A 26,761-nucleotide genomic window follows, 5' to 3' on the forward strand; every position below is an offset into this window, starting at 1 on the left:
ACATAGATCATTTATTTAAAATTAGAAGCTACTTTTTGTTAAGGATTTTTTAATAAAACAGTATTTATATAATAGCATTGCATTATGCACATGGATGACGATAAAATGGCGGACCTGAAACTTACAATCTTTAATGATCTGGTCTGGCAAAGCCAGCTGTCAAAATTATTATACAGTTTTTATGAGAAGATATCTGTGACATTGTACTTACTTATTCCCTACAACAATGAGAATATTTATGTATTTCATGAGTGAAACAGAAATATAATTACTTACCTACTACCCAAAATGAATGCTCGTCTAACATTTCTTTATCAATAAACTTCAATCCAAAGTTATGTGTAACTTTAATAAAGTACTTCACTTGAATCATCTGCGCCCTGTCTTCTAATTATTTTAAAATTAGGATGAAATTCGTAAGCATTTTAGTCGCATTATTGCATGTATATATTTTCAAGTATAATTAAATTAATTTTTTGCTTAAAACCATAGACATAAGTAGTATAATTTGTCCGTAGAAATCTTACAAATACTAATATTCAAATAGGCCTTATAAACATTAAAAGTGAATTTTCTCTGAAAATAATTTGAATTAACATTTCAGCATTATGAGTGATGATAAAACCACAATGGTTGTAAAAACTGAAATTGCTAAGCCACTACACTATCAGCAACTGGAGAACAGCTTGAATATTGGACCGTTTCTATCTGTGGTTGAAGAATTTTTGAAGCAGCCAACTGGGTAATTATTTACTTATAAATGATACGGTTCAATTACAAAATGTGCATTTTAATTAAATAAAAAAAAACTGAACTTTTTATGTATATTGTACATCCTAAGTTTTAAAGTGCTAGCATTTCGTTTGCACTGTAATAATTAAATAATATAAATCGGTGCGTGGAAGTTGACTAACTTGCTGTAACGTTTACTTTCATTTCTAGTTAGCTACTTGTTTAATTTTTTAACACTTCTCATTTGACATTTTACAAAGTTAATTCACATTTAGTGTAACTTCGTTTCTGATAAACTTCATTCAGATACGTATTTTTTTTTTTTTTTTAAAAATGCGCTGAAATCAAAGCTTCCAGGCACCGGTGAAATCATTGTGGATTTTAGAAATAATTTTTAATCCGAGACTCATTTCTGTTCATGAAGGACATCACCAGTGACGATTCAATACATTAGTGATTTATTGAATTTCTTCTGATTCTTTTTAATTTTTTTGAACGCTGACTAGACTAAGGAACATTGGTCTTAAAAGAGTTTTTGCTATTAAAAAAAAATCCAATTTCTTCAAACGTTCTTTAAGTACAGATATTAATCCTTTAAAGTTTAAATTCATTAACGTAACAAAGCGTATTTGAATTTTTCTCAGAGAAGAGTGTGACGCTTCTAGTGAATCCGAACCAGAATTAGCTGGAGTAGATGCATACACTGGAGAAACTATTTGGAATGGCGTTACTACATCTAAGCAAGGTACTTGCATTAAATAATTATTTACTTAAATACATTTAAATATTTTTATTTAAATTTCCTTGAAAATGTAATACTTATCAGCTAATAATTACTATAAATGTTCATTATTTATCATGAATGCTGCTACACTTTGAAAAAATCATCTTAGATTTACACAACTTAATGCACATTCAAATTTATCTATTGATTTAAACAGTTTTAAAATTGCTTTCAACATTAAACAGAAGCATTTATCTGTTCTTTACAGATAGAATGGCTGACAAGTTGCGCTTATATAATTTTGCCAACGTTGGGCCGGACAGACAATGGTTACAAGATACTCTCTTGACAGACACTTCTGACTCTTCACCTGATGATGATTCTTGTGACGTAACTGAAGATCATCTAAGAGAAATGTTAAAACAACATGTTTATACAAAGAAGTACAGAAGCAAATTTTATAATCGACACAGTGTAAGTTCAGATTCGAAGAACGATTTAAACATTTTCAAAATTTATCATACGTTTAGTTGATGCGATTTGATGAAAGTGAGCTATTGTAAAGTTAAAAGGCTTTTTTAAACGTTTACCTTCTTTTTGTTCTAGAATCATCAGTTTCAGTATTATTCTTCTGGTCTACTTTCAAATTATGACAAATTCCCTGAGCACCAACAGGCAACTACAGGCACAAATAGAAAAAAGAAAATAGTTTCAAATAAAAGGGAAAAGTTAAGACAGCTTGAAGTAAATAATATCGTTCCCGAAGATAATAAGGTTAGTTTAAAAAAAAAAGAGTTTGAGTAAAGTCAAACCTTTAATCAAAGATTTGAAGCTGTTTTGTACACTTACTTTCTGAGGGAGACCAACAATGACATGTGTACATAGAACATTCCTAAGAAGGAAGATGTACTGTGAGATAACAAGGAAGGAAATCTTAATGATCCATAAAAAAAAGAATTACTTTGGTGTGGCCTGGAGCAAAAACTTTTAGCTTTGTGTTTTTCCGAATGGTCAGATGTAATATTATACCTTTATTATAATATTTATGTAATGAGCAGTCATGATTAGATCCGGATGGCTTGATAATTTGTTTTATCAATAATCAGATCAACAAGTAAAAGTAATAGGAAAGGATACTTTGTTGATATGAAGCGTGCATTTGATACTGTTTCTTATATTAATTTAGACTTTTAGGAATTGTTATTTATGCCTAACATCTCATATGTCTTCTGCCTAGTGGGAACACTTCAACACGGGAATATCTCTCTGCGGGAAAAACGTAAAACGTATTCAGTAGGAACGAGGCCGTTTCTATTATTGTATTTTTCCCAATTCAAGACGCGTCAATATTCGAGGTTATTGGCGCGCGAACTTATTCAGGGCACTCCTGGCCCACGGACACTGTTTTCTCGCTATAGACACTCTATTACTACACAGTGTGTCGTAGAGGATTCTTGAAAAAGAAATCTAAGAGTAGTTGAATTTAATCCCGAAACCTCACGCTTACAAGTACACCGTGCACCTCTCATTTCATATTATTATTGATATTATTTTTTATTATTATTATTATTATTATTTTTATTTAAGGCGTGTCAACATCTAAGGTTATTGGCGCCCGGAGCTTCTTTCAGTGCATTGCCGGCCTCCGGACAGTGTTCTCTCGTTACAGACAACACTGTAAGAAGCTCCTAGGAAGAGAAAATCTAAGGGTCAGCTGCTGGATTCGAACCCGGGACCTCCGCGTGGGAGCCCAGTATGCTAACCTCATAGCTAATCCCTTCCCTATATTATTTTTATTATTATTATGTTTTTCAACTCTTTTTTAACTTTGATCAAAACAAATATTTAACAATATAATTTGATGGTAGAGATTGAGCAAGATTGTACTAGAAGATGAGAATGCAAAACCAATTGCAAGAAATAAACGAAATAATCACAAACGTAAGAGTTCTCAAAATAAAGCAGCAGAAATTATGGCTCATAGACGGCGAAAAATTTGGGCAAATATGGCGAAGAAGGAAGTAGGAAAGGTATGTTTAAATAAATTTGTGTATTCGTTATCATTACTCCCTGGATCGGATTTTTTATTTTCCCAAATAATAAAAAATGTAATATATTTGTAATCATAATTTGACATATTTGTAATAATTATAACGTAGTATGTAATCGTGACATAAAGTGCATTGTGCTAACTCTCTTGCTCGTTTGGACTGATTAGTCCGAATAAAGTGAGTACTAGTTGAACAAAAATATAAATTTGTCTGTGAACTAGATTTTTACAATACGATATACCACAAAAAGCACAAAAACCTACCAAAGGTGTGAAATACCTAACATGAGTCACAGCTACACCATTCTACATTTATCTCAAAACACAACGCCTACCAACCTAAACAACCCAAGCAAGTGTTTTTCAAAAAACGTGGCTCCTCATTTGGCAACTTGGGATATATATATACCTCGAACTAGCATCCACCAATAGACAGACATACAGAAACGTATTCAACTGAGTTATTATTATCTTATTCTCCGTTTTAGTGCGGCTAAAGATATAATTTTTAATCGATCCCTGCATAAAAAAAAAAAACTATTTTAGGCGGAAGTGTAAAGTGTGTGTTTCTTTTCGTTTCTAAGCGTAGCATTTGGTTAAGGTGTATTATTAAACAATAGGCTTAGAAGGCAATCCTACTTGATACCCATTTTCATGCAAAAACAATTTTTCAGACCACCATTGCACCATACGGCAATCTCGATATTGAAATACAAACTTCAAATTGTATTTACAAAATTTACTAGACAGATTAAGAGAGCACAATTCGTCGAACAATATGTTGCAGTCTATATTGTTTAAGGCGGCCTAGTAATCAACAAACAAGGCATATACTACTTTAACTTAAGATTGTCGCCTTTATAAGAGAATAATACAATAGAGAACACGTGTTAAAATGCGGAATGGCCCCTTTGGGGGTGACCCTTCCAAAAACCTTTCTCCTCAATACAACTCTTCCTAGTGATACATCAAAAATTACATCCTTTATTTAGAGGTTCCATCTATAGGCTTATATAGATATAGGCTTTCGAAAGTAGGGTTGTATAAATTACTGAAAAAATCACGCCACATGATAGATATCATTTTGTTATTACAAATAAAACTGTCTTATACCAAACACCAAAACTGTTGCTGTCTTTAATTTAAAAAAGTTCTGTCCCCACCGAATTGTAGAAACATTTTTTTTTTCTTACATGACAATAATAATAACAATAAGTTTTATTAAAAATATACAATTCCATTTTACATAATTGAATTAAAGTAAATTAAAGCAGTACTCTTGGTCGATAGACCATCAGGGGTGTTGACCTTGATTAAAACAAATATAACTTAAATTACATACTTTTATAAGGTATAAGTGATTAAATTTCAAATCAGATACAAACCATTACAAAATCTGAATAATTAATGCAACATATAAATACTTACAAAATATAGAAATTATTTATTTTACTATTTATTATCTTACATGACAATTTATAAACTGATTTTCTATTGTGAAGGAAACTAAAGTTTTTGTAAATAATTATTGATTAAAAAGTACATACGTTATATAATTTGTTGTTTAGGTCCAACGGTACAGAATTAACAATCACAAAGAAATTTTGACCAGCTGTAAGCGTGTGGCGAACTATTGTATGAAGAATTGGCGACAGAAAGCTATGCAGGTAATTAATTAATTATTTTTTCATAAAATTATATTCTGTTCGTTCCTATGAAAGTTCAGAACATTAGCATTCCGTAAGAAATGATAAGAGAATTCAGAGTGAAAGGACTCATGGTAGAGTTGAGGAAGGAGTACGGCGACTAGAAATGTAAGTGGTGTGATGAGAGAATGATTAGAGACATAAATTCGTTGATCAAAGTTATCTAGAGTGAGGTAAGGTCAATGGTAGAGGGAAGAGCAGGGATGAATGTACGAGCGTAAGTATGGGCGACCTCGGCGTAAGAGACTGAGCGGCCCTCTTGGTGTTGCTGTTGTCATGGCAGCTGCTGTCCTTATTCTTGCTGTTGTCATGGCAGCTGCTGTCCTTGTTCTTGCTGTTAACGTTGTTTTGCCGCAATCGAGTCAGATCTATAAATTCCGTTATCAATATCTTTGGAGATCTAGAAATGTCTGTTATGGGTTGTTGGCGGTGCGCTCACGCTCACGCGCGCTGTGTCTTCGTAATTTCTGAAGTTCTTTGTGCATTATGCAACCTGTATAATTTTCAAGATTGTTTTTAAAGCCCAAAGCACATGTTTGTGAAATATCTTTTGTCTTAGAGGATCCAATCGCTTTTTACATAAATGGGTGACAGCAGTATCCTCTTGTACGAGGCCATGACAGGCACCACTTAAATTGAGCATTTCTTTATTTTTTATGAGGTTCTTCTATTTTAATTTATATGTACATCAAAAGTGGTTAGTTTGAAACAGTCGGGACTATTGGCCTGTGATTCCATTTCTACGAAGAATAATGGCAGCAGAGATTTGTTAGTGGGACATAGAGACCTGGTATCTGCTAATTTTTGCTCAACAGGATCACATAGTATTATATGGAATTATGTTATGAAAAGTTTACAATTATAAATGGAAGTAAGGTGTACTATGGACCTTTATGTGCTAATTCTTTATCCTTAAATTAGGTACATATTACCAATCAGCAGTTAGCAAATAATGCATTATTGATCAGTGAACATAGAATAATAATTTTTAGTAATGTTTAAGCATAGAAGTACTCAATTTAAAAAGAAAGTACAATAGAATAGAACATTAATTGAAGGAATTAATCCCATAATGCTAAAACCCTAAATTATTCGCAAGTCACATTTGTGTAGTTACGTACTTCCCTGTAAACATTGAACTTGAAATTAATACTTCGTTATTACTAAGAATATTTACCTTTTGATATTTTAGTCACAAAAGAATATGAAAGAAATTATGTGGAGAGCAAAAAGGCTTACTCGTGAGATGCAGGTGTATTGGAAACGTTTTGAGAGAGTAGAAAGGGAAACTCGCAGACGAATGGAGAGAGAGGCTGAGGAACAGAGAAAACTGGATGTAGAATTAATGGAGGTTTTGTAGAATTTCTTAACCACTATTCTTAAACGCACTAATTATTGGTTTTATTCTTTACATTTCTTGTGTGGTTTCAGGCAAAAAGACAGCAGAGAAAATTAAATTTCTTGATTACGCAGACTGAATTGTATGCACATTTCATGTCGCGTAAGCTTGGTGGTGGCTCTACTGAAGATCAGCTCAGGATATTGAGCCAGCTAGAAGAAGAGGTTAATCCAAGACTTGTTTCGATTGATAGTTATGATAGGTGCGTAAATGATAAAATTTGGAATGATTTTTTTTCGATTGGTCTACTTCTTGGCATAAAAAAAATTATAAGGTATATTAAAGAATACATTTTCTTCGTACTTGTTTCTTCTACCTGATTACAATTGCTTGCAATTTATTACTAAAAGAAGATAATCTGTTAAAAATTATGACTTTCTTAAAAAAACTTATATTGGTTCGAATTATAAGCATTATAATTTAATACTTTCAGAGGAATTCTCTACTTAAATATCACTCAGCTATACCTTCTTTTTATTGCAGTATATGTCCAATAATTTTCTTTGATTAGTGATTGTATGTTTATTATTATCTTTTACAATTAAAGCAAGGGTTCAAATAATTTCTATGTATAGTGAAGCCGAAAAAGATAAAGTGAGGAAGAAGGTAGAAAAAGCATTTACAGCAGATGAAGCCAGAACCAGAGAATTCGGCTTGAGAACTGCTGTAGAATCAGATCCTGTACAATCATCTACCTCACCTTCCATCGAAGATCAAGATAAGCCTCAACCAAAAATTTTTAGAGGAAATTTAAAAGGTTATCAACTGAAAGGCATGACGTGGCTTGTAAACTTATATGATCAGGTTAGCAAAACGTTGTAAATTCTCTTAAAGACTTTTTTTTTTATCTCTTTATTTCAATATTTAATAATTTTATAAATCATCACAGGGAATAAATGGAATTTTAGCTGATGAAATGGGTCTAGGAAAGACAGTGCAATCGATTGCATTTCTGTGCCATATAGCAGAGAAGTATTGTAAGCACATTGTTTTATTGAGACATTTGCCAAGTTCCTTTTAATAATTAAGTATTTAAGAATTTTATTATATTTTTTGAAGAGTTTTTTATTTTATTTTCAGCGGTTTGGGGCCCATTTTTGATTATTTCACCAGCTTCAACATTGCATAATTGGCAGCAGGAAATGCAGAGATTTGTACCGGACTTTAAAGTGGTTCCATATTGGGGAAATCAGCAGGTAATAAAATTATTGAAAAATTTCTTTCCTATTTTTTTCTTTCATACCACTATATGGCCTCCTTAGATGGTACCTGGTTTTTTTTAGCCCCGCTTTAGTCCTGGAAAAATCCAGGATCTGAAGTCCCAGGGAGAGTATATCCTCTGGTGATTTCCGTGGTTCTGAATTATCCTGCGATAACGTTAGGAGGTGTATTACAGTAGCGTCCATCTCCCCACGTTTTTCTCTTGGCACCTGAATATCTCGTACGTTTTCGTGGGTTTTTCATTCGTCTAGGGCCACCTCTTCTCCGCGTTTTTGGCAAAGAAGGCTACAATGGTACGCACGTTCGGAAACGCATGCCATCTATTTCCCTCTCATTAACATGTTAACCGATACTTCTGCTAGATAAGCTAGTTAACTGATACATAATCAGTAAGACCGCAGTGCTGATTCAACTTTGCCGGAAATGTGTGTCCTCGAGCTTGGATTTGCACTCCTATACAAGAATTAACTCGTTATAATGACTTCTAGAGCTGAATATTCTTCAGTGCTCAACTCCTTTTCCGAATTACCGTAAACAGTTATAATCAGGACAGATCTCACTGGAGTAGATACTCGTCAAAAAAGTCGTAAATTCTCATCTCTACCCACTTCATATACTTTTTTGAATGTTCTGGATCAACCTAAGATCTAGCGAGCTCTCCTTAGTTATCGAAAAAAATTTAGAAATTAAGTTTCTCGACTACCTTACACTGTAATTTATGTTTATAACTACGATTTACATTAAATATTTCTGATTCTAATTTCTAATTCAAGTTGTGTCTTTATAGGATCGAAAAATACTTCGTCAATTCTGGGACCAAAAAGGACTTCACACTAAAGAAGCTAGCTTCCATGTTGTAATCACAAGTTATCAGTTAGTTATCTCTGATTTTAAATACTTCAACCGCATAAAATGGCAGTATCTCATTTTGGATGAAGCTCAAGCTATTAAAAGTACATCAAGGTTAGAAAATTATATTTTTTGGCTGGAATGTTTGTTTTCAGATGAGAGTAATTTTGAAAAAAATACATGTGGAGCCCACAATATATGCTTTTTCTTGTAAACAGAAAAATTAAACTAATTTCTGAAGTAAACCCACATGCAGCTTTCTCTTACTGCAATTTTTGAGGTTTTAACTTGTACTAGTTTTCAAACTAAGAATTTTAACAATTTTAATTTTAATTTTTTTGTTTTTTTATTTAATGGGGATCGAAACTTGTTATTGGCTCCCAGAGCTATTTTCAATGTAATATCGGCCTCCGTACATATTCGCAAGCGACTTTGTCATAACACCAAACGAAGGGCAGCCACCTGTATTCCAATCCGGAATCTCCGCAAGGGAGTCCAGTGCGCCAACTATTGAGCTAATTTCTTCCCTTCTTACTAATTTTATCCAGGATATATAATTGCGTAATTAACCAAAATAAATGTTTTATCTTTCACCAAAAAGTCTTGAAACAATTTTTCTAGAAAGAAATTCTAAGAAAATTGTAAGAGGTTTTTGAGAAAATCCATTCATTGAATGCAAGGAACCTCAATGACGGAGTTAGAGCGTCAAATTTAAATCTTCCAAATATTTCCTTAATAGAAATTTACAATTCAAATAAAATAATAGGTATTAGGTAGGTAAATTGCAGACAATATTTTTAAAAATGTTTTGAACATTTACGAAAAAAACTGTAAATTCATATTGACAGTCCCATTTTCAGTTTGCAAAATTGCCCAAAACTTAGTAAAATAAAAATATAAAGTGGTAGGCGCCAATAACCTCAGATAGCATGATGGGAGCGAAGGCGACTAGCAAACATAATTTACTGTTCAATTCCTATATTAATTATTAAATAAATTTTAAGCCTTAGACCGAGCCTTACTAGAGTCACCTTACTAGAATAGATTAAAATTATTTAAATAAATTATTCATTTTTAATTTCGTTTTATTAACTGAAAAAAGCTTTTGTGTGATGGATAAAGTGAAATGTAATGGAATGATCCTACCACACTCATTCAATACTAAACTTAAACAAGATGACTTCTATTTCAGCATGAGGTGGAAACTACTTCTTGGCTTCAATTGCAGAAATAGGTTACTGTTGAGTGGGACTCCTATCCAGAATAGCATGGCGGAGTTATGGGCACTATTGCATTTTATAATGCCATCTATGTTCGACAGCCATGATGAATTCAATGAATGGTTCTCAAAAGACATAGAGTCTCATGCAGAACATAAAACTAACATAGACGAAAGTGAGTCCTTTCCTTGGCAAATTTGTTTTATAAATATCCTTTTGAAATTTTGTCCCTTTAAACTTCTAAAATTATCTCTAAAATAATGCCTAAACACTGAAGATTGCTACTTTTATAGTGGTAAGTTATTGTAAAATCGTCGAGATATAAGTTCGTCAGGACAAAAATATGCAGAAATAAGAAAGGTTAGACATTTTACAAACTTTAGAAACCTCGAGAAATTGGAAAAGAAGAATTAAAAGTTGAGGGTCAACAAGAGTATTCTTCTCCTCTCTTTGCAGAACTTCTTATAAAACTTTATAGAGCGATATAAGAAAGTAGCGATATTAAGAAAAGCATGTCTTCTTATGAAAAAATATTATGAGACAAAGGCAATCAATATATTCTTAGGTTTAGGCCCTTTCGCAAAAACTGATCGGAAGAGGATCGTGTTGAATGTCATCATAAAGGAGTTTATACAAAGTGAAACTTATAAAAATTAATTTAATATGAAATTTGACAAAAGTGTTGTACCATTTAGAAGGTGAGGGTTCTGGGCTCGCATGCTATCCATTGTTTTCCATCCTGTAGAATGAAATAGGGTGAAATCTTTGCCCAAGTGGGATTATAAGAAGTGCAGAAAGAGAGGTGAACTTGGAGTTCCTTATGATGTAGAAACTTAGTCCTTCTTCCAGTCGTGGGATTAGACATATTATTAAAAAAAAGAAAGTTGGGTTTAATTAGCGTACCCTTCTTAGAATGTATCTATAATTATAATATTACAAGATTTCATTTTTCAATATTAAATTTTTTAATCTGTAATTCAATTGTACCAATTGCAGAGCACCTCTATCGATTGCATATGATTTTAAAACCTTTTATGTTGCGAAGAGTAAAAACTGATGTTGAAAATGAACTCTCTGACAAAATTGAAATTATGGTTTATTGCCCCTTAACTACAAGACAAAAGAGGCTATACACAGGTAACTTAATTTTAGATTATAACATTAAAATAAAATATGTATTGTAATCTATTTATTTTTTTCATTCGTAATGGCAAACTTAAAATTACAGCACTGAAAAAGAAAATTAGAATAGAAGATTTGTTACATTCTTCAGGATCATCGTATGCTTCTGCTCAAAACATCACTTCTAACTTAATGAATCTTGTCATGCAATTCAGAAAAGTAAGTAATATTTTTGAAACAATAATATATTCCTATAGTTTAAAGTTTAGTTTTGCTAAAAAAAAGAGATTTTATTATAACAATTTAGAGAGAATAGACCTTGAAAATGTCTTCTTAAACAAAACAAAACAAAAAATCGTGGATACACCAAGTGTTTAGATACATCTTAATTGTAAAATGTTGCAGGTTTGTAATCATCCTGAATTATTTGAACGTCGTGAACCTAGGTCGCCATTCATCATGAAGTGTGAAGATTATGTAGTTCCACGTTTACTAACTAACGATTCACCATTGCTCTCAAAAGATTCACCTCCTTCATTGCAACATTTGCTATGCAACTTCTTGTCTATTTTTCATCCACAAGCAGTACACAATTCTATTTTTGGTAACTTAAATTCTTTAAGAAACTGAAATTGAAGTATAAAGGAAATAAACTTTATTTTAACTATTTTTTTTTTTTTTTTTTTTTTTTTTTTTTGGCGCATCAACAGCTGAGGTCATTAGCGCCCGGAGCTTTTTCCAGTGCACTGCCGGCCTCCGGACAGTGTTCTCTCGTTACAGACAACACTGTCCATCACCGGACAGTGAGCTGTAAGAAGCTCCTAGGAAGAGAAAATCTAAGGGTCAGCTGCTGGATTCGAACCCGGGACCTCCGCGTGGGAGTCCAGTATGCTAACCTCATAGCTAATCCCTTCCCTTTTATTTTAACTATTGAACGAATTTCAATTTGTTCCGTAGTGAAAGGACTGGCATTTCAGGAATCAAGGTGGACTCAAAGGGGGGATTATCAGACATACAGTTACTCTTTTAATGAGACCCCAGATACCAATGTATACAATAAAGACTTGCAAAGGCAGCCATTTGAACTGACTATACTAGATTTTACGAATTTATATCTGGAACATGGTAAAATCCAAATTCTCTACAAAACTGATGAAACACCTCTGATGATAAATGAAAATCCGAATCCGATCAGAAACAATAAAAACATTTGAGATACGACGGATTAGTCCAAAACGTCTGCTGAAGTTGTTTGTGTCGCAAAGATTTATGATTACATTTGAAAGGTCCCTTTTTCGGGGGGGGGGGAAGAGATATGCTTTTTCACTTTAAGGATCCGTTTTGGTGCAAAAGCTTCCGCTATCAATTAGATGTATGAACGCAACCGCAAGAAATTTATAAATGTTACTTTTAACCCAATAAAACATCAAACCCCATAGTATTAAGCTCAATTCAGCAAACAAACTAAACTTCTACAATAAACGCTTGTCTGTATTTAAAAACTGTTCGTCATTTGTTTGATTCTATTTTTTTATTCTTGATGTGGGAGTGGTTCATTTTAGATCGACCTTATTTCTTCTTCTTCTTAGTCTCTATTTCTCTTTTATCACTATAGCGGTGTCGAGACCCTGCAGAGCATTCTCCAATCGTTCCTATCTCGTGCCATCTCTTTCCTTCTTCTCCCGTCCCAATTTCTTTTTTGGAAAATCTGTTGAACATCCTGTTCCCAAATTCTCCTTGGTCTTCCTCTCTTCCTGGAACCTGTCACTCTGGTTTCATATACTCTCCTCGCTAGAATTCCCTCCTCCATTCTCATAACATGGCCAAACCAACAGCAGTTGGCTGGTTGCTAGAGTCTCTGCTACAATCTTTACTTTTAAGTTCCTCCTAACTTACACATATCTGACTTCGTCCCTTCTTGTTTTCCCCTCTACTTTTCTGAAATATCTCATTTCCATAGCTTGGATAGCGCTTTTATGCTTTTTGCTTAGGACTTCGAATATTGAATAAGGAACACAGTCTTGTTCAAGCCACTTTGAAGGCTTCTGGCTTTCCTAAGAAAGCTTGTATGAAAACGTGGAAGACTTTTCCTGCGGTAATCACTCTTTCCTTTATCTCCTCATCCACAGTACCTTTTTCGGTCAGATGGAGACCAGATACTTAAAGGTCTGTCCCATTAACCTATATCTGGAACATGGTAAAATCCAAATTCTCTACAAAACTGATGAAACACCTCTGATGATAAATGAAAATCCGAATCCGATCAGAAACAATAAAAACATTTGAGATACGACGGGACTTCGAATATCTTCTCTTTCCTATGCTATCACCATGGTCTTAGTTTTTTTTGGATTCAGCTGTAGCTTCACTTTTCCTAGCTCTTCCGCCCAAATTGCCATGTTATTCAGGAGGTTGTCACTGTCTTCAAGGATAAGGATACCATCTGCAAAGGCAAACAAACTGTGCCCTGTCCTTTGCAGCATCCTATGTCCTAGTGGGAGTGACTTCATTCTCTTGCAGCATTCCTTAAGTACCTCGTCCATAAATAATATGAAGAGAAATGGGCTATGGCTGCAACCCTGCCTTACTCTGTTGTTTGTTTGGAACTCAGAGTTTTGCGGTCCTAATAAATTAATAGTGTTAGAGATCCCTTAGAAAACAACCACCTGAGTAATCCCTGTATTTGGTGAAATGCTGATGTGAATGTAGACAGGCAGGTTTCTAGCTATAACCTTCCAAGAGTGATGTTAGAGATAATTAGATATCTACAGCTTTTGCAATTCCAAGAAGTAAATTCCAATTCCACATTTATTTGGTGTTTATCAGAAGATTTTTCTTAAACGCATTATGATTGTAGAGGAATTTATGAATCTACAATTAAAGCCACCAAGAGTTAGTTAAAGGCATAAAATTTAAATCATAAGTGGGCCCCTTTATAGCAAGAGAAACATGTATTAACTTTACTAAAAGGTATAAATTCTAAAAAGTAGAGGGTTTGGCAATAAAGACATTCTCACGGCCTAAAATATCTATTGCGCTTATCTGAATCATGAATGAGTGTAATAAGACCCTATAAATTAAGAGAATGTCAGGTGGTGAGTACGCTTGGCACTAAATGAATGTAAGATCGCTCACGCTTCAATTTTTGAAAGAGAAATGATATTTTCAAGAAAATGGGTTCTGTTTCCCTTAAAGTTCATTCGTGAATGTTAGGCTGATTTGCCTTGATACCTGAAGAAGTTGCTAGACTTTCACAGTGCATACAGCTGAGATAAACCATGAGTTCTATTTAAAGAAGTTCATATGTGTGTCTTGTTAGCTTTGTAACTTTTTTTTTAGGTGAAAAATCTTCAACATTTTCATTTTCAAGAATACTAAAAATATCTCCTGCACAATTATACAGAATTGTATTTGGAGGACTTTTATGTAGGTTAGTAATGGATACAATAGTGTACGATAAAGGGCTGCTAGAGATCGAGAGAAAGAGGGTTATTAATAATTATTTATTTTCAGGTGGAAGGATGCTTTGCAAAATACTGATAGATTAGTAAAAGCTGGTTTCAACGTTCGCCAACTTGTCCAGAAAGAACTAATTTTTACTTCGCATGTAAATTGTATTTATGGACATAACACTGAAATTCTTTATTCAATGCAGGAAACTTTGGAACATAGAATATTGCGATCAAAAAAAACTGTGGTAAAGTTCGAAAATGTGTATTCAATTTTTGTTGTCCGAAATATTATAATAAATCGGATCAATCGGATCGGATAAATCTGCTTTAGAACATAAAAATAACATAATAATTATAATGCTTTCACCAGCATTTAAAATTACCAAGAGTAAAACTCCTTGAAATAAAAGTATAAGTGATAATGATAGCAAACGATTTTTTTTTTTTTTTTTTTTTTGGAGGACTAGTTTTTGAACAAGTTCATTAGGTTTACTTATAGAACAACTGAAGTGAATAATTTCTGCATTAAAAAATAAAATAAAATTATTTTCAAATGTAACTTAAATGGACATCAAAATAATAATTACGTTTCTATTTCTAAAAAAAATTAAAATAGACTCAAGGTAGCTAAGGTTGCCCTGAGATTATCTCTTCCTAGGAGCCTCAGTAGCTTACCACTATGTTTTTCTTTCACAAGCATTTTCAAAGACAGGCAGTGCTATGAAAAGGTCGCGGACTGAGATGTTGATATCTTTTTTCAAAAATAGTTTGGTATTTAACAAGTTTAAAAAATTAAAAGGTAGTTAAATTATTAAGTAGTGCGATGTACTAGGTATGATGAATGGCCGATTGCCTCATTAAAACATTTACAGAATTAAAACTAATGCCTACACTGTATGGTTGAATAAGAGTCTGAAAGAAGATTGAACATTCCGCTATTTCTTAGCTCAAGAATAAAAAGTTCTCCTCTCTCTCTGTGAGGAAGAATTTAAATTTAGGAATTAGTTTCCTTACAATCTTACAAGTCCACTTAGTCCTCTTAAATTGATGCTTGGCTTGTAACAAACATTAATTTAAATCATTTTTCTTATTATCACCTTTATTAGTCGAATCAAGACTTGGTGCTTTTGTAAAAAATGTTAAATATTGAAGAAGAAAAAAATAATCTATTCTATGAACAAGTAGATCGAGTCTAGTCAGGGCCTGAATCTTCCATCCATTTCAATGTTGGACTATATATATATTGGTAAATTGTAAGCTTGTAGATGGCTAGAAAGAAATGCCTCAGTAGTACAATGTTTTCTTCAACTATAATACGATGGTTGTAATAATAGCTGCTTTGTAAATAGGTTTCTGAGTTTCTAAAAAAAAAGTATGTATAAATTCAAATAACTGAAATTTGTAAAATCAGGAAATAAATATTTTTCAGCAGCCGTCAACTGCTGTTACATCTAGAATTAGCGAGGCTTCAAATGATACCTCTTTATTACCAGAATTTCCTCATATTGCGAGGAAACCTCAGGTATTGGAGTGTCAACAGGTCTATCTACCTTCCTTTTTACAGACATCTTTGTTAAAGGTAATTGTCCCATTTTATTCGAAATATATTTTTATCTTTTAAACAGCTTTTAATAAAAGTTTGTACGAACACTCACTTTCTTTTACTTCCTTTTGTACTCACTAATTCTCAATATATAATTAACTTGCTTTTTTTTTCAAACTTCACTTTGAGATATTTTATATTTTCTTTTTATTATTATTATCTGTATTTAAGTTTGTACAAACCGTTACAGAGGAGTTCACAGAATACATGATTAAACTTTAAATCAAAAATACATTTCTTAAAAGTAAAAGAAAGGAAATAACAAAAATTTATACTAAAAATACATAGTATAAAATAATTAATTTAAACTTAAAGTAAACAATGAAACTAAAAAACAAACTCTACTCGAGGCATTGTAGAAAAAGAAATGAAATAGAAAACAATTTTAGAATTAGGGTAAATAGAGAACTAGAGTACTGTCAATTGGATTTAAATAAAAACTCATAACTTATTTAATTTAAGATCCTAATTAATAATGTTATTAAATTTACTTTCTGTACTCGAATTTAGATATAAGAGAAATCGAAATTAAAAAAAAAAATAAATAAATATCTTATCACTTTATTAAAAGAATTAGTTTATGTTTTTAATTACTTTACCGGTGTATCTGTCCAGTGCCTAATTATTTTATTTTATTCTGTATATAAGTTACAAACATTATAGAGGAGTTCGATATATACCAAATAAAAATGTACAGAAAACTGACAGAGTGAGAAAGAGAGAGAAAATAGTAAATAAATAAGTAAATAAATGAAAGTTTGATAAAGTGTACCATCACTTTGAGATATTTGAGATACCAGTTTTCATTTCATTAATGAAATTCTGTTCTGATAATTTGAAACTATTACAGTACTTCTCGTTAGTAGATGTAAGAACTGGATGGCACTTTAATGTTATATAGGGAAGCTCTAATCCTTCATCCTGCCAAATATTATTAAATTCGGGTAAAGATTTATGTTACAGAGTTAATAATAGTAGCAGTTTTAGTGGGGGCCTTACATAGATGGGGCTGATTTCTCTCTCATAGAATGAACATCATTGAAACCCCCAAAAGGCCCGTCTACTTAAAATTCCGAATCGAATGACATCTCATTAATGAAAATCGGTTCACGCGTTTAGGCGCTATATTTTTTACAAAAAAGGTAACATGAACTAGAACAATTTCTGCAAATGCCTTTGTTGCCAATTTCTGGCATCGTTTTTCTCGAAAACTATTTAATATGCGAGGCAGAAAAATTTCATTTATAAACGAAGATATGCTCTATGTTTTAAAGCAAATCAAAAACAAGACCAAGGGCTATCCTTACACTACCCAGAACAGAAATTTTTGTAAAAAACCAATTCAAACAAAATTCGTTAAGCATTTATGTCTAGATAGTGCGTCAAAATAGTGTTCTAATGTTAGAATGGAAAAAATTCTTCAGAAAATTCTCATTTTCTGCCAAGCGATTTTTTTCAAACTATGAATTTTAGAACGAATGTTATTCATGTTATTTAGTTTTGTGATGATATTGAGACAAGTTTAATTCCACGCCGTGTAGCCGAATTTAAAAGTTCATTCGAATCTCGGCTAAAACTCTTCTTCTTTCTTCTGTTTAATGTTTTGTGAACTTATTTCCTAACTTAATTTGAGACTGTTTCTTTTGTCTGTAGGTAGAAGTAGTAAAAAGTCGTGAAATGTTCAGTAGTAGCCGCCGTTGGGCATGGAATTGGTCACGTCATGTCTCTTTAGAGAATAAAGAAGGTTATGAAATTGTATGGTTTGGAAGAAGTAAGGAAGAAAGTTCATTCAGTTTGCCTCCCATGTTTCAAAACGTTGGTGGTTTATCAGCAGCCTCTCCGCGGCTTGGCTGGGCTAATATAGCAGTTCCTGGTAAGTACGTCTCATTTTCAATAATCTGTTTCTGTAGTAATAAATAATTTGTCTAATAATTATGGATTATTTCTTCAACAAGATTTATTCACTATTTTTTTGTTTTTTTTTGTTTTATATATGTATAGACAAACAAACGCTTGTTACCGACGCTGGAAAATTATATGTATTAGATAATCTGTTAAGTCGACTGAAGCAACAAGGGCATAGGGCGTTGATATATTCTCAGATGACTAGGATGATAGATTTATTAGAGGTAGGAAGGATGGTTTCTTATAAAGTTAATATTCTAAGAAAGTATAAATAATTAGTGGATGATGGAACAATTATACCTGATTTAATAAGAGTGAAGAAGGTGAAGTTTGTTTTTATTGTTGTAAAATAGTTTGTTTACGTCTGATTACAGGAGTACATGTGGTTTAGAAAACATACTTACATGAGATTGGATGGTTCATCAAAAATATCCGATAGAAGAGATATGGTTGCAGATTTCCAAACAAGGTGCATAATACATTAGTCTTTGCTGGGGACCATAATGAGATAATAAAACTGAAATTGTTAGGATGATGCAAAAAAACTATTTTGCTTTTAAAATTAATACAGTAATTCTTGGCCTGTTCACAATTTTTTCATTGCATTTATTTGAATAGCTAATATTGAAATTACTAATAAAAATATTAAAAAAACTTATTCAACATTATTATCCTATTATCAAAATAATAATGAAATCAGCAAGGGAGGGGACTTGCTGATTGGTTAGCGAATATTTGATTCCAACACGGAGATCGCGGGTTCGAATCCAGCTGCTGGCCCTTAGATTTTCTCTTCCTAGGCGCTTCTTACAGCTTTCCAATAACCTCTAGATGATAACCGCTTTAAATATGAAAATAATTATGCATAATTTTATATGTGCTTACATTTTAAGAGAACTAACAGTCATACTTTTTTCAGGGCAGATATTTTTGTCTTCTTGCTAAGCACAAGAGCGGGAGGACTTGGCATTAATCTTACTGCTGCAGACACGGTATATTTTAGAAAAATACTTAGCCATTTTTAACAATTATTTAATTTTGTAATTATTGCTTTTTTTTGGTCATATTAATTTTATAAAAACTCAAAATTTTTATGAAGAAACTTTTCAGATTTGGATAATCAACAAGGTTTTTTTTTTTTGCATTGCATTGGCTTTTCACCATACTATGGAATTCATTCATTCCCAAAATAGTTACAGAAGATTGAAATAGATAAATGTTAGCTATCGAACCTGAAGTAATCATTAAGATGATTAAAGTAGATAAAAAGAAAAACGTAATCTTCAGAAGGAATTGAAAAATTAATAACAGTATAGGTGTCAATTTTTTTTATGTCGGAAGTAATGTAGAGGAAAAGTTAAATTGAGGAGGGAAAGATTTGAAAATAAATATATTTTTCGAGGCAAATACGGAAGGCGTTCTGTTGTTTATAAGGGAAGGGAAATGAAGAAATTACTAAAGAATAGACAAGTAACAAGGATAGCTTTTATTATGTATTTAAGGGATTAAATCTTTAATAACAGTACTAGTTGCCCAAAGCAAAGGTTTTTGGGACCACCCCAAAAACCTAGTATGATGGTAAAGCAACAAGTACACATTTTTTTATTAATCTTCGTGTAAAAATAACAATACAGAGAAAATTTAAAAAAAATAGTAAAAACCAGAAAATAACGTCTGCAAGGATCACAAGAGATAGCGGTCGGAGGCATATATGGAAAATGATCCCTCGAAGCTTGGAAGTTATTGAGAAAAAAATGGTGGATTGTTTCTTCTGTTAGAGAAGATTTTAAGTACATGAAAGGAAAATGGTAGGATAATTTTGTTGAAGGTGCGTTAGAGGATATGCATTTAATACGATATTAAAGTAAAATTAAATTTGAAATATTTATTAAATTATAGCCACATTTAAATATCGTGGATTTTGATCCGAGTATTAAAAAATTTAATCTGCTCTTTCGATGCTGCAAAATGATCTTACAGCTTCTTTCGGTCACTCTTTGTAATTATTATATATTTTAATTAATGTATTTTACCTTAGGTCATCTTCTATGATAGTGATTGGAATCCAACAGTTGATCAGCAAGCGATGGATCGAGCCCACAGACTAGGACAAACGAAACAGGTGACTGTTTACAGACTGATTTGCAAAGGTACCATAGAAGAGCGAATAATGCAAAGAGCACAAGAAAAGAGTGAGGTAACGATTTCTTAATTTGGATTAAGGGAAAAATAAATTGCTTTCTACAATTCAGAATCAATACACTCTATTTTAGCCAATAAATTGGTTTTATATTGCAAGCAAAAGAATACAAAGAATGTGAATTATATGTAAAAAAATGAATATATTATATATTTTAATCATGAGTATATTTCTGCTAGATACGTTAGGTTACCTTTGATATTGTGTTTCGTATATGTATTTCGTCTCGCTTGTTGACTTCTCAAGGCGTCGATCCACCATAGTCTTCATTTAGTCCATGTGGCCTCCAAATCACTTTCACTCATACCCCTAATTACCACCAATACCTTTATAATACTAGGGAACCTACAGATAATGTTAATGGAGCAACTGCTTATTATCTGCTGTGCTAAAGCATTTCGTAGGTCATGTTCCACTACAATTCTAATTTACTTAAAAAATTTATGCCTGCACAGGTTACCTCTAATGAAGCCCAGATATGATTATGAATAATTTTAATATCTTTTCCAGTTGGTTAACACCACAGAGACTGGATTGAATAATCGTTTACTCTTCAACGAAAGTACAGCAAGCGGCCCATTCTGTCCTTCTTAAACTTGTATAGATGATCAGATGAATAGAATTAATCCTGAGTTTAAAGCTAAAAATCATTTGATCGAAAGAGAAACTTCTGAGCTAACTCTCAAATCAATAATTAGACGAATAATGTTCCTAGAAAGTTTTTAGTTTCGTTAAAATTAACTACAAAAAATCATCTCACTTTAAGTATCTTTTTTTGTATAGATCCAAAGAATGGTTATTAGTGGTGGAAACTTCAAGCCAGACACTCTGAAGCCTAAGGAAGTAGTATCTTTGTTGTTGGATGACGCAGAAATTGAACAGAAATGTAAGTACTTGAAATTACTTGATTAGCACTAAAAAATTGTTGAGGCATATCAGGGTCTCACTACAAGGTATCAAGTTAAGGTGGTACAGACATCTCTGGACTGCAGAAAACCATTGTTATTTTATTCACCTGAGAGGTGCAACAATATACATCTATTCTAACAAAATTATAAACTGACTGAACGTTAGGCAAAATACAAAGATTTAACTTAAAAGTTTTAATTTTTAATGATTAGCCCCGCCACGGTTCACATGCTGTGTACGATCATGAAGCTTAGCCGTCAGCTTGAGCTAAGTAATTTCAAACGGCAATGTATATAATTTTAATAAAAAATAATTTATACAGATCGTCAAAAACAAGCTGAGAGGAGAATGTTAGAAGAGAGCAGGCAAGATATACAGAAAGAAAGAGACCGAAAAAGAAAACATGGCAGCTACAAGGTGAGATTGATTAGAGATTACAGCACTCATTTGTTCGCTTAATAGCCTTACTAAGGCAACTTAATCATTTCTAACTGGTTTCATTAATTACGCCTACTTTCTACAACTTAAGATATCTGTGAAATCACATAATCTGCTAGGATTCCAGGGAGAATATCCTTCAACTCTTGGTAAGTACCCAATTCTTCCTTGGGTGATTGCTTTGCAGCCAGTGTAAGGTCGGGCTATAAGAGAGGATGGAGGCTCTGCATTTGCCACGGTGTAGAAGTCCTGCTACGCCAACCCAAATTAAGGTGACCTAATTTTTCTTGTCCAGGTCATTGTTTTTCTGGCATTTCCAAACCATTTTTGAAGAAACAACATATTGTGCGCTAGCGCTTTAATGGCTACCAGTCTATTGGATAGATTATTATTCCCTGATTTCTGCCGAGGTAATCTATCGTTGCGATCCATATGTTCCTGTTCCCTCAGAGGTCTTCGATTCATCCGTGCACCACACAATCGATGTTCTTTAATAGCGCAAATGGCGAATTGGGTGCTTCATTTTTCCCTGGAAGTCAGTCTAGAAGATAAATAATTTAAAAAAGCTGATTATTTACTCATTCTAGCTCTAAATCAGGGAGCCGACATTCAGTGAAAACCATTTCCTGGTTAAAGCACCTCTGCCTCCCTATGTCTCTCTTTAGATTAAAAGTTTGGTTTCCTTTGCCAATACTTCTTCAGTGATTAAAATAGTTTTTTTCTTAAATATTTTAAGAATTTATTTTTTCATTATTATCATTATTTCTTCCATAATAGTAATTATTTTAAACTTGTTCAATACTTTTGTTTAAAAAAGAATAATATCAAAGGGCAATTTTGATATCGTGATTTTATCCGTCGAAACACGCATGTTTATTGTATCTTACACCGGTTTCGAATTTTCATTCATCGTCAGTATTTGAAAAAAGACGGAAATCTCCCTCTGATAATGGATGAAAATCCAAAACTAGTGAAGGTCACAAGAAACATGCGGATTAAATCTACTGTATTATCCAGCTTTGCGGACCTTACAGCATTTTCGACAGTTTTGATACTAATGTTCTGCTAATTTGGGAACCTCTTGTTTAACTTACACATTCACGGAACAATTAAGCTCTTTTTTGCGTAACTTCACTTGCAGTTTTAGTGGGAAACTAGATAGTGCACAGAGGCTAATCTTACTTCACTTTTAGCACGATTCCAAAAAATAAAATATAGGCGAGACTAATTATATTTACTAGTCTATCTCCTCGCCGTCACTCACTATCTATTCTCTACCTATCTGGTATTACAATATGCCCTATTTTTCCCTTTACCATGCGCGAAAACTCTCCTCAAAAACTTTCTGTCGAACATTTAAAGATGTACCAATGTTGTATTGGTACTTGCCTAATCTGTAGCAAAGATCTAAGATAAGTAATTAACATATTCAAATTGATAAAATTGTGATCTCATTGATTTTGTTTATATATTTCAGGATACAGTCAAACATGTGAAAACCGAAGATGGATTAGTAGAAGTCTATCAGGGAGTTGTAACGCCAGAAAATATGTCAGCTAATGAGGTTGGAAAGTTATTTTCACAATATAAGAAAGTAAAAATATAGGCTTACAGTTAATAAAATGCCAAATAATATTTATAGTGTAAGCACATAAGTATGGTCAAATACTTATATTAAGAGAAAAATCATTCATTTCTGATGTTTAGGATGGATCCCAATCAGCAGGTTTTGGTGAGGGGAATGAAGAACAACATAGCAGCCCTAGTACAGTGAGCAGCAAAGAATCTCAGCCTTCAGAGCCCTCTACTGTTCCTAGACATTCACAACATCCAGGTATAGTTTGTTTTTTTTATTTTTTGTAGTTGTTTGTTTTGTTGTTTTAACTTTGACTCGCGTAGGAAATTATTATTTATTAACCGCATTGCATTGCAGGGTAAAATGCAATGTGTCAAATCTTGCAAACTACTAATGATTAGAGAAAATATAATATGAAATAATAATTTTTAAAAAAATTGTAACTAAATTCTTCAATTGTAAATCGATCCTCTTATATTGATATAATATAGGTTAGAAAAAGTTACACAGATGTTCACCATCAAGTAAACTATAAAGTGACGAAGACTAGCTTAAACATCCCTTGTAATGCAACACGGTGATAAAAGTCACAGATAGTGCAATCATGGAGAACATGAACCAAATAGTGTTTGTTTGAGAGTCCATTGTTGATGACAGTGAATTTTCTACAACTAAAATTGTTAGTCATCTGAGTTGTATTGCGGATGTTGCGAGACCTTGCCGAAGCTCATTATGATCTCTCCTCGCTTAACAAAGTGAAAAATTAAGTATGACTGAAACCAAATAGTTATATACGATATATTGGCTACCACAAGATTTAATGGTTTTTAAACTCATCTTCAAATTACTTTTAAAAGAAAATATACGTTTCTATTTCGTTATGACGATAACATTGGTAAGAAAGGACTGCATCTCTCAAATATCTGCAATGGGCTGAACTCACTTAAAAAATTTCAAAATTGAATGTCGAAATTGTTTTTTATGATTTATTGCAATAAGATTTTAAATGGGACCTTGCTCAGTCTCTAACCTTGAAACACTTGATAAGTGCAGAATAAAGCTTTTGGAATTAACACGCGAGGAGCTTAGTCTATCGCGATTCCTGCTTCAGAATTGTAATTAATATATTTAAAAAAATGATGTAAAATGTATATGAAAAGATTCTATATTTTATATAGATATATCAGGCAAGTGCGTGTAAGTGTAGAGAACTTTTTGAAACTATTTCCGTATGTATAATTTTAGAAATAAGTACAGTGATAAGAGTGTGGTTTAAGAAAAGGCCTTTTAGTTTTTTGTGATAGTGGTTATTTTATTCAAGCGATATTTTGTTTCTAGTTTTAATTTATGAGGCATTTTATTTTTTCTTGGAATGATTTTTTTTGTTTTTTTTTTTTAGGGAGAGAGAGATAAAGAAGTGTTAATTTTGTCTTATTAGGGAAAATTAATGATAACTCTTCCTACTTGACTTAGCTGCCGAATAGCACAATCTTTTCCTTTAACATTACAAAAATGTTAAATTGTCATAAGTGAATCAAAAGAAAGCTGTAAAAGATTTTTTTCCAATTTTCCCTAAGTTGCCTGAATTATATACAAAAAAAAGTAGTATTTCTAATTATGGATTTCCGAAAAAAAAAATCTTAATTATTAAGAATTTCTTAATGTTTACCGGTTTTTGTTTGATGAGAGTTTCTGGTTTAACAATTTTTTTTTATCATCTGTTTTCGCTGCGTACTTTTGCGAACAGTTAACAGTGGCTTTAATTTGTCTATATGAAAGTAAAGAGGATGTAATACAACGGACTTCATTTTTCCATTTTCATCTAAGGAAATTTTCAAAATTGAACAAAAAAAAATGTCAGACTAAGAACCCCCTCCTTATTTCATGTTTCTTATCTTGTGTATAAAATGACATGTTAATTCAATTTCGACCACTGTTGGTACATTTCCGGTAATAAGAATGTATGTCCTTTTACTGTTCAGCAGAAAGAGCCAGGGCTAAAAGAGGCCGCCCCCCTCGGAACGCAGGTGTCAGGGCCTCCGGTCTCAGCAGACCACCTATATCTATGCCTCCAATCGGTCAGTGCACTTTATAGCGTAGGTGTTGGTGGTACCCGCATGCTTTTTATTAGATGTGCAATATTCGTGTTTAGAAATAATTTGCAAAGAACTTAGGAGATTTAAATACGAGATCGGTCATATATAAAAGATTTAGTTCACATTCAGTTGTGTGTTAAAATACTTAAGATGTAGGTACGTAAATTAACATATGTAATATTTTAGTAGAAAGAAGAAGCTAGTAGTGGTGCTGTTGGGTCAGTAAGATGACGATATAATTTTAGTAAAATATCTTATTTGCATGTACCGAGAGCATAAATAGAGTAATAGTTTAAAATTTTGAATTAACTGTTAGAACTTCTCTTTTTTGCCTATTTATCATATTTACAAACTCACTTGCATGTTGTCATTATATTTTAAAATCATACCTATTCAACATGATAAATATTCGAACTACGAGGGTAAAGTGAAAAGTTTTCGGCCTGCCAGTAAAATACAGTTTTTGTGTTTTAGTAAAAAACTGCAATATTTTTTCTATTTAGACTTTTTTTAGTTCAATCACTTTGCCTAATCTCTTTTCATTGAATACATTTCATCCTTGGAACGTGAGTGAAGTATCTATTTATGGTTTTGCTGTTGACACCTCTTCTTTACTAGGAAAGTTTCAATCCGTAAATTATTTTTAGATTTGGGAATAGGTAAAACAATGTCTGTATGGTAAAAATGTTATTAATCACTAGAGGGTAAAAATCTTCTTCTTCTTTTTTTTTGTAATCTAGGCCTCTATATGATTTTTTAAACTAGTCAGTCCAAAAGACTTGCGTCATATAGTCATATTAACTTTACTAATGAAAGGAGTCTCTGTTGCATCCAGAAAACACTTCATTACCTTTTTTCAAGTAAAAGAAAAACGCCACTGTACTTTTCTTCTAACATGCCGCAGCTCTCCAAACCCTTAATCACCGGTCATTTAAGAGTATTGTGGATTTTTTACATTTTTATCTGCGGTTTTCTTTCTCAAGAGAAATAAGAAAAAACTCCATGGTCCTTTGGAAATTTCATCATATGGTCACTTTTACCTATTAAAATTGAGGAGACACTCATTACCTCATTAACTTTGGATGAATTTCTATAAGCGAAAAAAACGTTCATATAGAAGAACTTTATGAAGGCACGATGTTCTAGCAACGCATGCAATACTTCTACTTTAAAAAGCCGTATAAAGTAAACTATTCCAGAGAACAAGTTTACCAGCAACGTTTTATTTCTAGTAACGTATGTTTTTTATTATCCTGCAAAAACAAAATTTCAATATAAGTAACTCCATGTCTGTGCTCGGCTTAGAACTTTTAACTTTGCCCGACCAAGAAAGTTAAAACAAATTTGTTCACAAATCTAAATGCTTTTATAAATCACTAGATTGCCTAGTAGTTTTTCTATTAATGCTTGCTCTATTTAAATTTTCTTTTTTTAAAATTAAATGAGCAACTTTTCTTTAAAAATACATTTGGCAAAAAATGTGTAGCTTTTCTTAATGCTTTCTGAATTTTATTTTATTATTTTTTTATTTTATAGAGGATTCCTTAATCCTAAAGCGA

General features: G+C 32.5%; 1 protein-coding gene across 10 annotated transcripts in view; it reads left to right on the forward strand.

The window, feature by feature from the left end:
• Positions 1 to 88: 88 nt before the first annotated feature.
• The window catches only part of Ino80 (chromatin-remodeling ATPase INO80), a 28,050-nt gene continuing 1,377 nt past the window's right edge, over positions 89 to 26,761 (forward strand). For 5 of the 10 annotated variants that reach the window (XR_012453830.1, XR_012453831.1, XR_012453837.1 and 2 more), the window contains exons 1-30: positions 89 to 416; positions 605 to 742; positions 1,377 to 1,477; positions 1,725 to 1,930; positions 2,063 to 2,230; positions 3,325 to 3,486; positions 5,075 to 5,173; positions 6,405 to 6,563; positions 6,644 to 6,813; positions 7,187 to 7,415; positions 7,501 to 7,588; positions 7,692 to 7,807; positions 8,620 to 8,795; positions 9,874 to 10,076; positions 10,898 to 11,038; positions 11,130 to 11,242; positions 11,429 to 11,627; positions 14,363 to 14,453; positions 14,537 to 14,720; positions 15,905 to 16,054; positions 17,732 to 17,951; positions 18,080 to 18,207; positions 18,358 to 18,452; positions 18,903 to 18,975; positions 20,022 to 20,180; positions 20,967 to 21,069; positions 21,415 to 21,509; positions 23,008 to 23,094; positions 23,238 to 23,364; positions 25,089 to 25,184. Coding sequence is in view for 7 of the 10 variants with exons in the window: in XM_074113386.1 (XP_073969487.1) it covers positions 609 to 742; positions 1,377 to 1,477; positions 1,725 to 1,930; positions 2,063 to 2,230; positions 3,325 to 3,486; positions 5,075 to 5,173; positions 6,405 to 6,563; positions 6,644 to 6,813; positions 7,187 to 7,415; positions 7,501 to 7,588; positions 7,692 to 7,807; positions 8,620 to 8,795; positions 9,874 to 10,076; positions 10,898 to 11,038; positions 11,130 to 11,242; positions 11,429 to 11,627; positions 14,363 to 14,453; positions 14,537 to 14,720; positions 15,905 to 16,054; positions 17,732 to 17,951; positions 18,080 to 18,207; positions 18,358 to 18,452; positions 18,903 to 18,975; positions 20,022 to 20,180; positions 20,967 to 21,069; positions 21,415 to 21,509; positions 23,008 to 23,094; positions 23,238 to 23,364; positions 25,089 to 25,184 (4,072 nt within the window). In the remaining 3 variants the exon portion in view is untranslated. The remainder of the gene's footprint in view (positions 417 to 604; positions 743 to 1,376; positions 1,478 to 1,724; positions 1,931 to 2,062; positions 2,231 to 3,324; positions 3,487 to 5,074; positions 5,174 to 6,404; positions 6,564 to 6,643; positions 6,814 to 7,186; positions 7,416 to 7,500; positions 7,589 to 7,691; positions 7,808 to 8,619; positions 8,796 to 9,873; positions 10,077 to 10,897; positions 11,039 to 11,129; positions 11,243 to 11,428; positions 11,628 to 14,362; positions 14,454 to 14,536; positions 14,721 to 15,904; positions 16,055 to 17,731; positions 17,952 to 18,079; positions 18,208 to 18,357; positions 18,453 to 18,902; positions 18,976 to 20,021; positions 20,181 to 20,966; positions 21,070 to 21,414; positions 21,510 to 23,007; positions 23,095 to 23,237; positions 23,365 to 25,088; positions 25,185 to 26,761) is intronic. The other 5 variants (XM_074113424.1, XM_074113430.1, XM_074113437.1 and 2 more) reach the window with 3 other exon arrangements.

The sequence above is a fragment of the Rhodnius prolixus genome, unplaced genomic scaffold (assembly GCF_049639745.1).
Source record: "Rhodnius prolixus isolate KJV_2025 unplaced genomic scaffold, Rpr scaffold_1, whole genome shotgun sequence".
Taxonomy (NCBI): domain Eukaryota; kingdom Metazoa; phylum Arthropoda; class Insecta; order Hemiptera; family Reduviidae; genus Rhodnius; species Rhodnius prolixus.